The following is a 16926-nucleotide window of genomic DNA, read 5'->3' on the forward strand; positions in this document are numbered from 1 at the left end:
GTTACTCCTCCACCAGTTATACTGGCCACCATCTATAGACCATCTTGTGCTGAGAAATGGCATTAAGCCCAGAACAACAACAAATTTTAGTTGCCAAGCACTATTAATTCTGTTAATTCTGTCACAATAGAAATTTAGAACAAAAATCAAATGAGTTGGGAATTAATGTCAGAAGATGACGTAAAGTTAAGTTTTAAGTGTAGGCAAATTAAAGAGAATATTATGGAAAATTGAGGTTATTGAAAATTGTACTTGTTTTTGCTTATTGGATCCATGTTGCATGGGGAAATTATCAGTGAATGGCTAGTTTTGTAATTTCTATTCAACATCAGTGCACAGATGCTCAAAAAGCAGGGAATATTTAGATTTAGTGATGTGATCAAAATTCACTCTTAACCCATTTTCCTCTGAGATTGTTTTAATTTTCTTCTGGAAAGAGGGATGAGGGTAGGAAACACATTTTTTTTATTACTTGTAGTTGCATTGCATCCAAAGCCATCTTTTTCTAAGATTTTCATTTTGCTAGATGTTAAAGTGTATGTAAGCTGTTTTTGATTGGCTGTTTCATTGGTGCAAATGCAGATGAATAAAACTTGGCCTTATGTTTTTTTTCCTTTTGCTTATTGGACCCATGATTGTTGTGTCCTGATCGTGTTTTTCTCCAGATCTCAGACTTACCCTGCTTTTTGCAGATGTTCATCTGCATCTGTCCACATAGAATCTGAACCTGTCTGCTTCGGATCTAATGGCAAAAATGTATCAGAGATGGACACAAACACCAGTTCCAAAACTCTTAGTTTTCAGACTAAAACAGTCTGGTTTCCAAAAGTTTTTTTTCCCACTGTATTTTTTTAATGGTGAGTAGAAAGTTTACATTATTTGATATGATTGTAGAACTACATCTTTCTCCTTTTCTCTGATACCAACTCCTCTGGTGTATCATGAATAATGTTGGCATCACAGAGTTTGGAACTAGGGTACTACCTCATAATGCCTTAACACTGCACATGGCGATAGCGATTTAAATATCTTCTTCTTCTTCTTCTTCTTCTTGTAGGATTTAATTCCATTTTCAGCATAGGATAAGCTATATATGGCAACCAGTATAAATAGTGGAGGAAGAACCAGGCAAAACCCTGGAAAGAACCACCGACCCACGAGAAGCTACTGGCAGGCTTTCTAACATACCCACATTTGCCAAACCCAAGACTTGAACCCATGCAGACAGAGGTGATATGGCAGTGATTCATAACGGTGAACGCTTTAGACCACTCTGCCACTTGGGGCCCCCAGTTAAGTGTCATGCTCAGCAATGTTGAGTCTAGAGTGCTAAGCACAACCTCACAATAGCTCTTCACTATCCAGCTTATAGTTGGTTTTACCATTTTCATTACCTGGAAATAAGCACCAAATGCCACTGTGATTTTTTTTGTTGGTAATATGTGCACAGATAATTCTTATTTTCTTAGGTTAGTCTCATGAATGACAGGATAAAATCTCAAGAAAACAGCTCTGTTTCTTTGTCGTAAGGAAATCAGCATGACATTTTACTGTCATGCAGAAGAAGCTCAGTGGTTACCCTGCCAGACTTGTGATCAGAAGGATCCAGGTTTGAATCTTGTTCAGATCAGGTGATGTTGGCCATTGTGGTGGGTCACTGGTTATGATACTTGACTTCAGTTGCCTTAACTGTATACAACCTTTTATTTGTTGATTGTCATTGAAAACTAAACAAACATAGCAGCAAAATTATTTTCTTATGAATGTAATATGTGATTATAAGCTAAGAAAAGTAAAATTTTCATTACAGTATAATACAATAGAAGCTGTACTACAACGAGGGGAGAAGCTGGATGATTTAGTAGATAAATCAGAGATGTTGGGCATTCAGAGTAAAGCTTTTTATAAAACAGTAAGTACCATAGGTATATGGTTTGTGGTGTTTTGTCTTTAAAATAATATGTATGATACAGGAATTATTTTCTGACTACATAAAGTTATTACTCTTTAATGTAAATATCAGGACATTAAAATATGATTACTTTTCTCTCAATGCAGATAATGTCTGTACTGATGAAAATTATCATTTCTCTAATACATTACCTGATCACATCAACATTAGGAAAACCTCAGTTATCTATTGAATCCAATCCTTTTGAAAAGATGAAAAATTAATTTACCATTTGTATATCATATAGATGAAGGGGAGTAACTATTACAAATTATCTCCCCCTGCTCTGGCTAGGTGATCACACTTGTACTAAATGCTTACCTGTTCAGGGTGCAAGGGACAACTTTTATGTACAAATTTAATGCCGCAGCCATCTGTCTAATATAAAAATTCATACAAAATATAATAGACAAGTGAGATAAAAAAAATGTATATATTTTAGGATAGCTAAAATAAAATAAAGCGTTAGAATATCATTCAATTGACCTGACAAGTTAATGAAAGGTTCATAGCAAAAGAAATTTACACACCCTATCCCCAAATGTATACGTGCATTTTTCACATCCGAAGGTCATATTTGACACAATTGTGAATGCAAGCTCTTTCCCAGGGTGATAATTTGAAAAACATTGTGTACTAAACATTTTCATGCAACTCAAAAAAGTTTAAATCCAGGACGTTTTTGAGAAGTCATGCTTGCCTTAATGTCATATATTTTTACAGGTGGTTGGCACTGCTTCCTAGCTGATTTATGGTATTTCACAGTCTACATACTGTGAAGTCATTATGGAAGGTGTACATTCCTGACATTATTTTCAAGAACAAACACTAGCCTGAAACACCCAATTCACAAATGTATCTATATCTTTTATCAACTGTTTCGAACAGTTTATCTTCATTATTTTGTGATTTAGTCATTTGTAATGTTGATATACTGTGTATGTACATTCTTTTTTTGCATTTTGTGTGAATTCATGTTTTTTTTTCCATTGCTATGGACCTTTTTATCATTTAGAAAGTCACTGAGGTCATCTATATTCACCAGCGTATTTACTGAATGACATAGGAGACACTGTAATTTGTTGATTCATTTGTTTTATAGGTGTCTTCTCCATGTTTTTCACCAGATTTGTACATTATATTTTTGTATTTTAGTCTTTTCTTTTTTGTGTCGAGAAACTGTCTTCCAAATGCAAGAAGTACAAACAATTCAGGGTTGCTGTAGACAACCATGATATGTGTCTGTATCAAGTGATCATCTTTAGTCCGTGCAGTCTCTACAGTACATGGGTCAAAGGTGTGTGGTCTAGCATCTTGTGTAAAGAACTTAAGAGTCTGGGAGAAGAGGTTGCAGTCCATGAAGTACCAACTATCCAAATCCTGGCTGGCCTGGCACAAGACTGAACTTCCGGATCCCACTCTTGTGGATTAAGCATAGCCAACTTTGATTTTCTAGGTTCCACACCAGACCTTGTGATATGCTGTTTTATGAACAAGGATGAGCACAACCCTTCTGTTGAGGAAGGTGAAAACCTCACTTGCCACTGCACTCTGATCCAGCTCTGAAATAGAGGAAGTTTATATTGAAGGAGGCAGTTGAGTGAATTTTCTGGATCTTGTCACCTTCAGACTGTCTTCACCCACCTGCAGTGAATTGGACATATAAGTAAATGTCTGTGAGGAAGGTGGATATAATTGTTTTGAAGATGTCAGAAAGTACCTGGCATCTTTTAAACAAAATATATCACCACAGTAATGCCAAAGCTTTTTCTCAGTGAATGAGCTGTTAGCAATGTCCTCACTACATTGGTATTTGTCTCACTTAGTGTTCAGAGTCTGGATTAATGTACAGCTGCTGCCAACATGTCTGCCCTTCCATTTTACAAGATTTTCAGATGTTTGACACTACATTGAAGCTGATGTTGAACACTGTGGTGACTTTCTCTGAGCTGTCCTTGGGCATTGTCTGTTTGACTGGTCCCACAGGGTACATGTTGAGACTGATAAAGGGATGAAGTGGATTAAAGACAAAATGTGTATTAATACTTGCAATTTCTCAGAAAATAAATAACTTTCCTGTCAGTATCATTTAAGTTTGCTAGGCCTGCTGGTAAATTGCTACCTGATTCTGCCACATGACTTTGACCATATGCCTATGCATAAATAACCAAATATCCAAAATGGGGTGAGAAGTGTCAGAGTAAACTCGGATTACAGAAAGAGGAGTTACAGCAGTAAATTGCTGGTTAAAGTTTTTGAGATGAGGGATTTTATATTGATGTAATGGTTCACAGTAGACCTTATTGTTGAGGGGATCATTGATAATACAAGAGAATCCTGTAATCCAGCTATTTTTAGAACATTGTTTTCATTTGTTTGTGTCATATTCCCTTTGAACATTTTTAATTTCCTTGGCTGTATTGGGCATTTTAGTTTCTGGTGGCTTTGAGGCATCCAGCTACCACCACATGTTGACTTTAGACCTATTTACCCCCATGGATTCTCCATATTTTGTGTGGATGAAGCCCAAAAAATAATACGAAGACTACATTAAATGGATGAATTGGCCAAAATTACATGTCTTAACAATTCATTCCACTTATAAAATTTCTTTTCATTAAAAAAATTTGTTTGATCAATGTCAAAGAAGTGCTTATTCAGTGGTTCCCATGAAAACTGGTAAACTGTCTGTAGGCATTGAAGGGAGCAGTCTGTAGTTGTTTTCAAAAATGGTAGACCAGTCTCATTTGAAAAGAAAATTGGAAGAAGTAAAAAAGTCAAGTGCACGCCACAAGTTTCTAAAGATTTATACTGATATATGCCTGTCTAAAAAAAACCAATCTAACAAAGTAGTTGGTAGTTGATCAAGCTGATATCTTCAAGGCAAACCTAGCAGAAAGAGTGAGATAATGGCCTTTTATGGTATCCACTTGTGGTAGCAATGATGCCACAAATTTAGCAGTATCCTCTGGTTATGCGTACTATAAATCCTGTTACCAGGTTGTGATAGAGCAGCTGCTGGGGAAAACATAATTGGATTGATAGACAGTACAATGTGGAAACCTTGCAAAGACTTAATGGGGCTAATTACATTTGTTTGAAGTGACACTTAAATGTAGATCTATTGGTAATTAATTCTTATCATACACATACAAGTTTTCCATAACATTTGATGGCCATCCAAAACATACAGAGATTTAATACTTTTTAGATACAAATAGAAAGAAATGTTTTTAGCTTTTTAGCTTTTTAGCTTGGAATTGTTAATGATATAAAAATTATTTGAGTGTATAACCATGTTTGTACATTAAAAAGTACATGAGTTGAGAAAACATTACAATTAATGACAAACTTGGTGAATTCTTATTTGTAGTATATTAATGTAAGTAGAGTGATAATGGTTTTAGGAAAAGGTGTTTCTTTTCTTTGTAAAAGAAACAGATAATGATGTATTTCGTAAATGTTATATCTGAATGAAGTTTTTATTATTGTTGAACTGTTAGCTAAGCTACACTTGAGGGATGATGTCATCAGTTTCCATGCCCAGGTTTTACACCATGTCACATGCTGTGGAGCAAAATTGAGAGCAACAAATAGTAATATTGAAAAAGTTATTTCAACAGCTAAGGTGTGGAAAGTATCATTTATACTATTATTGGAATCAAGAAACTTTACTTAACAAATGAGTAAAATCTTCCAAAATTCCCTTAGCAAGAAGTGTGTAAGTTTTATCTCATCTAGCCATAAGTTAAAGTAACCCAACATCACCCTCCATCCAGTATTTGGCATACAATTGCTATATTGAACTTCTCAAAAACTACCAGACCCATTCTAACAGAACTAGCATTCTGGCATAGTCTTATAGATTTGTGTGAATGATGCCAATTTACTATTAAATATGATTTCCATTACTTAAATTAGAAAAACTGTCAAGATCTTCTTCTCAAAAAGTCACTGAACATCATTTGATCAAATTTGACAGAAGACATCCTGACATGAAGACCTTTCAAATTTTTATAAATGATTCCAATCCATAATCAAATATGGCCACCGTTGTTGCAAGTAGAAGAGCATTTATGCAGGTTTTTCTCCAAAGCTTTTTCTCCAAGATGCTGCATCATAGAATTTGATTAGACTTAACATACAGCTTGAATATCATTTAAGTTTGTACAAATGCTTTTGATTTGCAACCAAATATGGCCACACACACTACAAAAAGAAACCACACAGCAAACTTTTAATTACTTTGTCAGAATTACTTAAATATGACCATGCTTGACAGAAACCATCCTGGCGTAAAGGCCTTTCAGGTTTACACAAATTGTGCCAGTCTTCCATCAATTATGGCCACAGTTGCAAATAGTAGAAAAACCTTTGAAGAAGATTTTTACCCAAATGGCTCAATAGAGTTCAACCAAACTTGGCAGAAAGCATGCTGATATGAAGACCTCTCGTGTTAATACAAATGATGCCTATCTGCCATCAAATATGGCCTCTGTTATTGAAAATAGAAAAGCCTGAAATAACTTCCCTTAAATAACTGCCTAACAGAATTTAATCAAATATGACACAAAATGACCTGGCTTGAACACCTTTCAGATTTGTACAAATGATGCCAATCTGCCATCAAATATGGCTACTGTTACCAAAAAGATACTTTTTTTTCTCCATAACTTTATTTTTCTCACAAATCTGAACAGTTTTGCCCCAAAAGCATCCAGGTATAAGGGTCTTTTAGTATTGGACAAATGCTGCTGATATGCAGACTGATACAGATGAAGGTACAAACACTAGAGAAACCTTGAAACATTTGTTTTGTAATACACAATCAACAGCACTTGAGAATATCCTTGCCCAACTGCTTTTGCTGCTAGGTGGATGTCACACAAGTGAACTGTCCTCTTTTTTTAAAAATTGTTCTTTCCATGGGTCAGAGATTATATTTTGGACAATCATGCACGTCACTTAGACCTTGTCATTTTTGTGAACTTCACCCCCAAATTTTGACCAGTGACACCCATCTTTTATTCATTATTATATCATACATAGCCAATTCTTCAGAAACTCCCAAAGCTCAATGTTTGGTTGAACAAGCTATATTCTCCATTCTTTAGTATTTGCATGCATACAGTTTGTATTTCCTCCACCAGCTGCTATTTTCTGGACAACTTCAGAGCAATAATATTAAGCTCTTCCTTCTTTTTCAGGCCAAGAAAACAAATCAGTGTTGTGTAATACTCTGAAAAGAAGTTAGAGCCAATGGTAAAAGGGATAAAGTGTATGGAGAAAAACAGAAGACATGGGATAACATCACGTTAACATGATGATAATAACTTTTATCTGAACTAGTTTTGCCATGATATATTTTTTCAGTTTTATGTATTGAATTATTCGTACACAGTCTATACTCGTTAATCTGTCTCAAATAATTCAGTTTAAAACATCAAATAATCCAGATTGACAGCTTTATGGAACTGATATTTTTCTAATTTATTGCCTCAAATCTTAGGTACAAAAAAATAATTTCCAGCAAAACTATCCGAACATTTAAGTTACGGCACAAATTTGACCTTAATGTCTGTTTCTAGGCTCAGCCAATTAACAAATTATGTTGACAATGTTGATGTAACAAAATCAAAATATTTGCAGTCTGTATTTCATTTAACCTTGATATAAGTGCTGTTATTTCCAACTAAGAAAATACCAACATTGAAGCAGCAGATTGCAGTGCAATGGAAGTTCAATTTTTAGTGATTGGAACCACCATACATAATCATCTCAAAGTGTATAGCATATACCAGCTGTATATATTGCTTTCTTCATTTGAATTTCATTTGTATTAGTCCCAAGTATGACAAGCTGTGAAGTGTACTGGCATTTTCATATAGACTAAACAGTAGTGCTTGGGTTATAGTGAACCACTGATAATGTAACATGCAGTGTTGACACGGGGTGCATTGTTGACATGGGGTGCACTATTATTGCATTATTATTATTAGAATTCAGGCGTAACACTAGCATCAGCAGGGTGAATATTAATAATGTTTTGATTATCGTGGTCTGGAGCCCTATCTTTTTCTTTATCCCTCTCACTTGAATGTGAAAGAAGAAACATTTAAGACTAATATCATTTGCCCAAACAGAGAAGCTTTATATTGATTCAACTAATCTGAATCTAATCTGCAACAATTCTTTTTGCCAGGTGTATGTAATGGTAAATGTTTGCATTGAATAGTGGACTAAACTCACAGTTTTGTTTCTTGCATTGATAAGTTGTGTCAGACTGCAAACAGCAAAGATCCTGATCTGCCATAGCATAATGCACCTGCATGTCATGGTCTGTATTGGTTGTTCTACTGATTACTCCTGACAAACTGCACAGACACAGATCTGGCAGCACATTAAGCAATGGCAGATCTGGGTCCATGCAGTTTGCAGTTGCGCTCATCTCATTAGTGAATACATATGGTATATATTGAGATAAAGGGCCTAATACATTCTATGTATACTGTTTTTTTAACTGTTTTACAATTTGGATAGTTATCCACAATGCGGCTTATCAAAACTGAAGAGTCACAATATGGCTTGCATATGACAGATTCAAATAATTTTGGATGTTAATTTATATTAGGAATTAAAGTTTATGCATAATAGTTTTATCTGTTTATCCTTTCCTTTTTGTGAATATTGTGCTCATCTTCAGAGAAACTGTATTAATTTTTTTTAAAAATGGAACTTTTTACTGTACTTGATACATGTACAGATTTCCTTTTTACCACATACATCAATATTAATTTGAAAAAAAATAACTCTGTATAATCATAAAAGGGCAAATCTTGACAGTCTTTTAAAGGCAGTAAATATTTTATAATTTTTATTTTTAAAATTCCAGTTGCTGTATTATGTTGAATTACCTGTTTCTTTGCGCAGATTGTAACTTGTCTTATTTTGGGTGCCCAGATATTAGCAGTAAGGGTGCCCAGATATTAGTGAGTAAATTGTAAATTGTTCAATTTAAGAGCACAACACATGGTTCATATGCTTCCTTGAATACCTTGAAAGTATGTGATTATGACTTTTTAATTTAAGGCCTTCAAAATACTTGAAAATTGATATAGTGTTTTATGACTTTGAAAATTCCTTGAAAATAGAATTTCTGCTCCCTCCAAAACTGTTTTGGACCATTTTTTTCTCTTATGGTTCTTGAAGCCCCGAGTGACCAAGTGGTCTAAAGTGCTTATTCTTATGGATCACTGCCATCTCACCTCTGTCTGCGTGTGTTTGAGTCTTGGATTCAGCCAATGTGGGTATGTGAAAAAGCTTGTCAGTAGCTTCTTGTGGGCTGTTGGTTCTATCTGGGGGTTTTCCCGGGTCTGTCCTCCACCATTTGTACTGGCCGCTATGTATAGCCTATCTTGTGCCGAAAAAAGGTGTTAAACCCTACAACAACAGCAACAACTCTTACAGTTCTTGGAATATTGACATAATCATCGATATTTTATTTTTTTATAACATCTTCGGATACTTGGTTAGTTAGAAAAACCAACTGTGCAACATTCTTTTTTCTGGCATATTTTGAGGTCATGAAAATGTGTTTTTAAGGCACTGGAAAGCTTGGACAAATCCTTGAATTTAATATGAGTGGAAGCATACAAACCCTGGTCACATCTAAGTCCTAATTAGATAAATGATGTTCAGATTAAAGAGATTAGACTGTATTATATTTTTTAATATTTAGAGTTCTTGTCTTATCAATCTTACCTACTTAAGCATCATCAGACCTGCCAACTCTTACTATTTTTCCATTAGTCTTATGAAAATTACCCTTAAAATACGGACTTAGGGCATACTAGCAGAAATTACAGAAAAATGATCGTTGCCAACAAATCCGGATAATTGGTTCATCCGTGTTTTATTTGGATCCAGGTTTCATCTTAGAATTAGTGAAATTAGTCAAGGAACCAGACTAACTTTAGAGCAACACCCCAGATGCTTTAAACTGCACCTATTTGTTCATGCAAAGCGTCTGCATGATCAAACTGTTGATTATAGAAGTTTTAAAAATGACTTCCAGAAAGTAATGTATGTCTATGACAAAATGGAAAATAAGCTTCTAGAAAAGTGTTAATAATCAAATCAGAAGAATAAAAAGGAGTATTCAGATTCTTGTGAATAAAAGCTTGAAAGGACACAATTACGTTTATTGGACATCACATTCTAATTTGTGTATGTCTCTTGGCGGGAGATATGATTGCTGTCATCATGTGAAATGGAAAAGAATTTCCAATAATTATGTCAAGTTGAGAGATAGCAACAAGCCATTGAGCTGCATAGGGTTTGGAACTAGAATTTGTGCAGTTGTACTAGTGGTAAATAAAGTCAACACATACTTCACAAACTTTTCCGTTGAACATGTTTATTGTCGATGTGTCGAACTTTTAATTATGTTTTCCAGCTTTATAATAGCAGCTATTGATATTTTGTTACACCTTACTGAAAACTGGTAAATCTTACGGAAAAAATCAACTGCCTTACTGAGATGGACTCGTCAGGGTTGGCAGGTTTGTGTCATGGTTGGCAATTGTAAAGTTAAGTATGAAGTTTATGACAGATATAGGGTTACCGTATTTACTATTTAATAAGTCAAGTCAAAATGCAAACTGCATAGACCCACATCTACTGTGGCTTAATGTGATGGCAGATCTGGGTCTGTGCAGTTTGTTTGGAATAATCAGTAGAACAAACAACATAGACCTGATCTTCAGTCACATTGTGATATGGCAGATCAGGATGTTTGCAGTTTGGCTTGACGGTATATTGGCAAACATGTGTATGCAGATTGAGACACCAGGCTTCACAAAACACTAATCTATAAATCAATTGCAAAAAGCCCAAGAACAAAACAAGGTTTATTTACTTTTCATTAAAAAAAATTAACATTTAAAATTTTCTTTTATGTTGCTATGATCCTGATTTTAAAAGTTTTATTATAATTGCTGATTGATCACTTTGTAATCTGAAGAACATTAATTTAAGATATTTTTGTCATAAATATAAATCACTTCATGGTGCTGGGAGAGAGAGTGAGCCACAGGCTCATCTGAAGGCAACATTAATTACCCTAAAAAATCCCCAAAAATGCCAAAATATTTGAGCATACCTCATCATCAAAAAAAAAAAAAAGAGAATAAATACTAAGAGAAATTTACCAACCCCCAAAACTTCCATGAACAATTTTCATTGTAAACACACCTGTTTGAATTTAATTTGTAGTTAAGACCTCACACATTTCCTTAATTGGAGTAGTATAATTACACTGATGGAATCAGAGTTTTGTTTGGTTCTATCAGTCTATAGGTGATAACAGGCTTTATAGCTGCATATGCCAATTTGTTCCCATGCAGGATAATTTTGTTTTTGTATACTGAATTATTGCTATCATAGGCATAGTTTGAAGTGAGTAAGTTTAAACTTTAAAAAATTTACCCACTCCAGAAACTACCAATGTTGTTTTCATGCCTCCACTATTACCAGCTAACATATGCCCCCCCCCCCCACATAATATCAGCTAAACTTCCACACCTAAAAAGTATTTACAATTTTTAACCTCCTCCCTCCCCCGATTGTACAGGCTGTGATGGATCAAAGTATGAGAGTACCATCCATGGGTGAGAGAGAGCTAGAGAGTGGACAGAGATGTTAACATGTGAGAATTGAAGGAATTTAAATATAAATTTATATATGCATGGAAGATTTATTACCCTTTGTATCATTAGAACTTAATTTTGAATTGACATTGTTTGTGAGAATTGTATTTGCCACAGAATCTTTGCATGATTGTATGAAAAAGTCATTAAATATATATGTGCAAAATATTTGGAAAAAATAAAAACTATCTCATCTAGATATTATTTTGCAAGCAAAAATACATTCTCTGTGGCATGCCACTGTTTGAATAGAATGCAAAACCAAAAGTCTTTACTGTTTTTTGTGGTCTTAAGTCTGTTAAAATACAGCTTAGTTATCAAACTTCTCACATAAACTCAGTGAAAACAAAATATGCAGCTAGAGTTGATGAATGGATAGTGATGACAATATTAATAATTTGGTCCAACCTGTCAGTGATTCATGCAGATAAGTTGAAACAGTGTTTGTACAAAAATAAAATAATCATGAACACTAAATACTAAATTGTGCAAGTTACAAAATATGATCTTAGCATGAATAATATGAATTAACACCACAAGAATAACTTTGTATGTTTCCAACTAAGAAAAGTATTATGCGTCATTTGCTATTAGAAACTTTTTCATACAGTAAAAGTTCAGTTGGTTTATTCATTTCATAAATTTGGTTTTGAACGTCAAGCATAAACTTCACAGATGGGAAACTCACTTCACAGATGGGAAACTCATTCTACATATATTTGAGAAAGCGTGCCAGTAGCTTCTCGTTGGTCGGTGGTTCTTTCTGGGGTTTTCCCGGATTCTTCCTCCACCATTAATACTGGCCGCCATGTATAGCCTATCATGTGCTGAAAAATGGCGTTAAACCATGCAACAACAACAACAACAACATTCCACATATTTCACATTCCTGCTGCTCAACATAAATATAGCAGGAAAATTATAGCAGTATATAAGGGGAGATAACTCTGCAACACAAATGATTAATTACAATAATATCCTGTATAGTTTCTCGGTGGGTGGCACCCATTTTCTCAGATAATTGTTTCATCTAGTCATTATTTCATGATACCAAGGATTTTGGAAAAATTCCAATTGACTAGATTTTTAAAAATATTTAGCATTTTATATGCTTTTGCTTATAATAAATGTAATTATGACATGTTATTTAAGTCAAACAGAAGCCTTCACTGTGTACATTGGAAACAAATTTTGTCTATATGTGAGAAGGTTTTGCTTAATTTATGCATCTCTAGCTTTCTTTATTGTCCTTTGTCTGATAATAGATAATGCCACTAAATCAGGAAGAAAAGATCAATGACATACTAAGATTTCACAGATTTACTTAATTACAACCTGCATCCAAAAATTTTAGGAAATTGCAGTTGTGGAGCTGAATAGTGTAGTTTGCCTATAAATAGTCTGCTTTTGTAAAAACAGTGCTTTTCGCGCAGCTAGAAATGACATTTACTGAACTTATTCAGATAAGTCCATAAAGTTATCATAACGCTTGTGACATGGGCTGTTTTGCCTGGCATACTTTAACATGTCACTATGTCATTTTCTAGATGGAAATTTGTAGAAAATTAATACGGTGTTTCAGCTGGGGGCAAGTTAAAATTCTATTGATTTTAGACCAGAAGATCAAGGTCAGTGAAGTAAAAAATTGTTTCCACATAGTAAAAGTATCTTAACATCACTTACCTTGTGCAAACTTGTGAAAAGTTTGCATTTGGGGTAAGGAAGAAGCCTATTGATTTGGGGTTCAAAGGATTAAAGGTCCTGGTCACTGTAGCAGCAATGGCCTAAGATAGAAATCTTGACCAGCATAGGTTACCAGTTACAAATTATGTAATATTTTAGATTCATATCATTTTTATGGCACAAAAAACATTCATAATCACACTGGATAGAAAGACTGTGTTCTTAGGATAACACTGGCTTCAAAGAGAATACCACAGAACGTGAGTTGTAATACAACTCTTACTGTTCAAATGATACACCATATAATAAAAGGGATTTCAGTTAGACAGGTCTGAACCAAATTTGTAATAGGTCTCTTATTGCTAGAATTAAATGATATAATAATGGGGACATTGCTTTCATTTGTATTTTATCATACCGTGTAATTTCTGTAAATTCTGCCATAAATATAAATGTATGTTGCATACTGTTTAAAGATGTTTGATACTGTCTAGCCCTACTTATTAGTTGGGTCCAACTGCAAACTGCAATAACCCAGATCTGCTATTGCATGATGCACCAGTGGATCTACGTAGTTTGTTAGGAGTAATGAGTAGAACCAACAACTTAGCCCCTCATCTGTCAGCACATCATGCAGCAGTAGATTAGGGTCTGTGTTGTTTGCAGTTGGTTCTGACTTGTGAGTATATTCAGCACATGATTTTGTGCAGTTTGCAGTAGCATGCACATGTACATCTAACATTCTAGTGTTTTGTAAAAATGAATAGCTGTGTTTCATAAAACTTTTAGATAATATTTGTTTTCAGAAATTTGTGTCAATGAGGAGACAGTGGGTTTGAGTTACATAGAATAATATGAAAATAATGTCCTAAGCATTTTACAGAATAGGTAAAACTTTCCATGTTTACATGCTTATAAGACATCCAGCTGCAAACTGAACAAACCCTGGTCTGCCATTACATTGTGCACCGGCAAATCTGGGTCTGTGCAGTTTTTTTTAAGGAGTAATCAGTAGAACAAAAAACAGAGACCTGGCACATTATGCTACAGCAGATTAGGATCTTGGTTATTTGCAGTTTAACTTGGCTAATAAGCAAGTATATATGGTAATTATTTTACCACAGTGACTTTAACTTAGTTTTTTGTGTTTCTAGCTGTCCAATCAAAGCGCACTTGTTGAGTCAATTTACTCATTATTTAACACTTTTTATCTCTGTTCATATTACTACTAGGGCATATATGTGTTACACATATCTTGCAATTTAGTTAGTTTTCTGTCACCGTGGTTGGTAGCTATATTCCATTAATTTATCATAACGCTTTTGACATGGGGCTGTTTTGCCCAGCATACTTTAACATGTCACTGATTTCATTTTCCATTTATTTTGTTCCCTTTTTTGTGCTGCATCACTTATTGATGTAGTTTCTAGATGGAAATTTGTAGAAAATTAATTCGGTGTTTCAGCTAGGGGCAAGTTAAAATTCTATTGATTTTAGACCAGAAGATCAAGGTCAGTGAAGTAAAAACTTGTTTCCACATAGTAAAAGTATCTCAACATCACTTACCTTGAGCAAACTTGTGAAAAGTTTGCACTTGGTGTTAGGAAGAAGCCTATTGATTTGGGGTTCAAAGGATTAAAGGTCAAGGTCACTGTAGCAGCAATAGCCTAAGATATACTTGCTTACTAAGTCAGGTCCAATTGCAGACTAACTTAGACCCTAATCAGCCATTGCATAATGTGCTAGCAGATTGGGGTCTATTTTATTTGTTCAACTTATTAGTCGTAATAAATTGCATGAACTCAGATCTACTGTTGCACTATGTGACTCCATTATGGATCACTACCATCTCACCTCTGTCTGCGTGGGTTCGAGTCTCGGATTTGGCCAATGTGGGTATGTGAGAAAGCTTGCCAGTAACTTCTCGAGGGTCGGTGGTTCTTTCGGGGGATTTCCCGGGTTCTTCCTCCACCAGTTATACTGGCCGCCATGTATAGCCTATCGTGTGCTGAAAAATGGCTTTAAACCCTACGACAACAACAAGCACTATGTGACAGCTGATTTGGGTCTATGCAATTTACAGTTGGCTCCAACTTGTAAGTTGGTATGCATGGTGCATTTGTTTTTCAGTTTTAATACCCACTTTGAAGTCTTGGAGACACAATTAGAAAAGTCATCGTCATGAAATATTTTCAATGGTCCATATGTACAGTTAGCAATCAGGGTAGTCAAAGTTCTTTTGACTCAGTATTTCTGTAATTTAATGCTGTAAATAATCCAGTTATTATATACCACCATAACATAGAGCATATTAAAGTATGATGTCTGTCCATCTGTTTGTGTGTGCAATTAGTCAGGCTCCCTAACATCTACAATAACATAGAGCATATTAAAGTATGATGTCTGTCCATCTGTTTGTGTGCAATTAGTCAGGCTCCCTAACATCTACAATAACATAGAGCATATTAAAGTATGATGTCTGTCCATCTGTTTGTGTGCAATTAGTCAGGCTCCCTAACATCTACAATAACATAGAGCATATTAAAGTATGATGTCTGTCCATCTGTTTCTGTGCAATTAGTCAGGCTCCCTAACATCTACAATAACATAGAGCATATTAAAGTATGATGTCTGTCCATCTGTTTCTGTGCAATTAGTCAGGCTCCCTAACATCTACAATAACATAGAGCATATTAAAGTATGATGTCTGTCCATCTGTTTCTGTGCAATTAGTCAGGCTCCCTAACATCTACAATAACAAATATTTGTGGATGGCTTGTACTTGGGGTAAGGAAGAAGCTTATTGATTTCAAGGTCAAAATGTAAGACGTCAAGTTCACTGTGACGGAAAGTAGAAAAATTGGTTTCTGTACAATAACATTACATACCTGGATCAGACTTTGTGGATATGTTAGACTTAGGGTAAGGGAGAAGCATGATGATTTTGGGCTAACAAAAAATATCAAGGTCACTGTGATTGAAAGAAAGTGGTTTCTGGGCACAAATATCACTTTTGAACCAAGTATCTTTTCCAAAGTTTGTGGGTGAATTATGAAAGAAACCTCTTGATTTAGGGTAGAAAGGTCAAAGCTCAAGGTCATTGTGGATAAGAGAAACTTGGATTTTGCATAAGTATTGTTTTTTCTAGAGTACATGTTTTGACCCAACTTTGTGGATGGCTTGCACTTAGAGTAATATAGAAAACAACTGGCATTTAATGGTAAGAGGTCATGTTAAGTCTAATCCAAAATAGTTTTTTGCAAAAGTGGCACCATAAGTGTAGTTCAGGTAAGTATATTTTTATCTAAGATCTCATCATTGAGACTCAGTAGTCAATAATCTCATCAGCTGGTGCTTGTGTAGAGGACTTTTAAACACAGGGCAGGTGTATAATGTGATGTTCATATTGTTCTTGTCATTCTAAAGTAAATTGAAAGTATTCATTTTTTAAAAAATATTTAACCTGCATGCATCAATAATTAAGAGAAATTGCTAACTTGTAATATTGTATGTAAGACTAAGTATACTGTAAAATGATGTTAATTATGAACAAGTCAATAAAACGTATTCAGCCAGTTTTCATAA

The 16926-nt window shown here is 34.7% G+C and overlaps 1 protein-coding gene across 2 annotated transcripts in view; it reads left to right on the forward strand.

The window, feature by feature from the left end:
- The window catches only part of LOC149795315 (synaptobrevin homolog YKT6-like), a 43528-nt gene extending 26602 nt beyond the window's left edge, over positions 1 to 16926 (forward strand). For both annotated transcript variants that reach the window (XM_089965067.1, XM_089965066.1), the window contains 2 exons: positions 1811 to 1912; positions 7159 to 16926. In XM_089965067.1, the coding sequence (XP_089821193.1) occupies positions 1811 to 1912; positions 7159 to 7194 (138 nt within the window). In that variant the 3' untranslated portion in view covers positions 7195 to 16926. The remainder of the gene's footprint in view (positions 1 to 1810; positions 1913 to 7158) is intronic.

Source organism: Sinohyriopsis cumingii, chromosome 7, assembly GCF_028554795.1.
Source record: "Sinohyriopsis cumingii isolate HCF-2022 chromosome 7, ASM2855479v2, whole genome shotgun sequence".
Lineage (NCBI taxonomy): Eukaryota > Metazoa > Mollusca > Bivalvia > Unionida > Unionidae > Sinohyriopsis > Sinohyriopsis cumingii.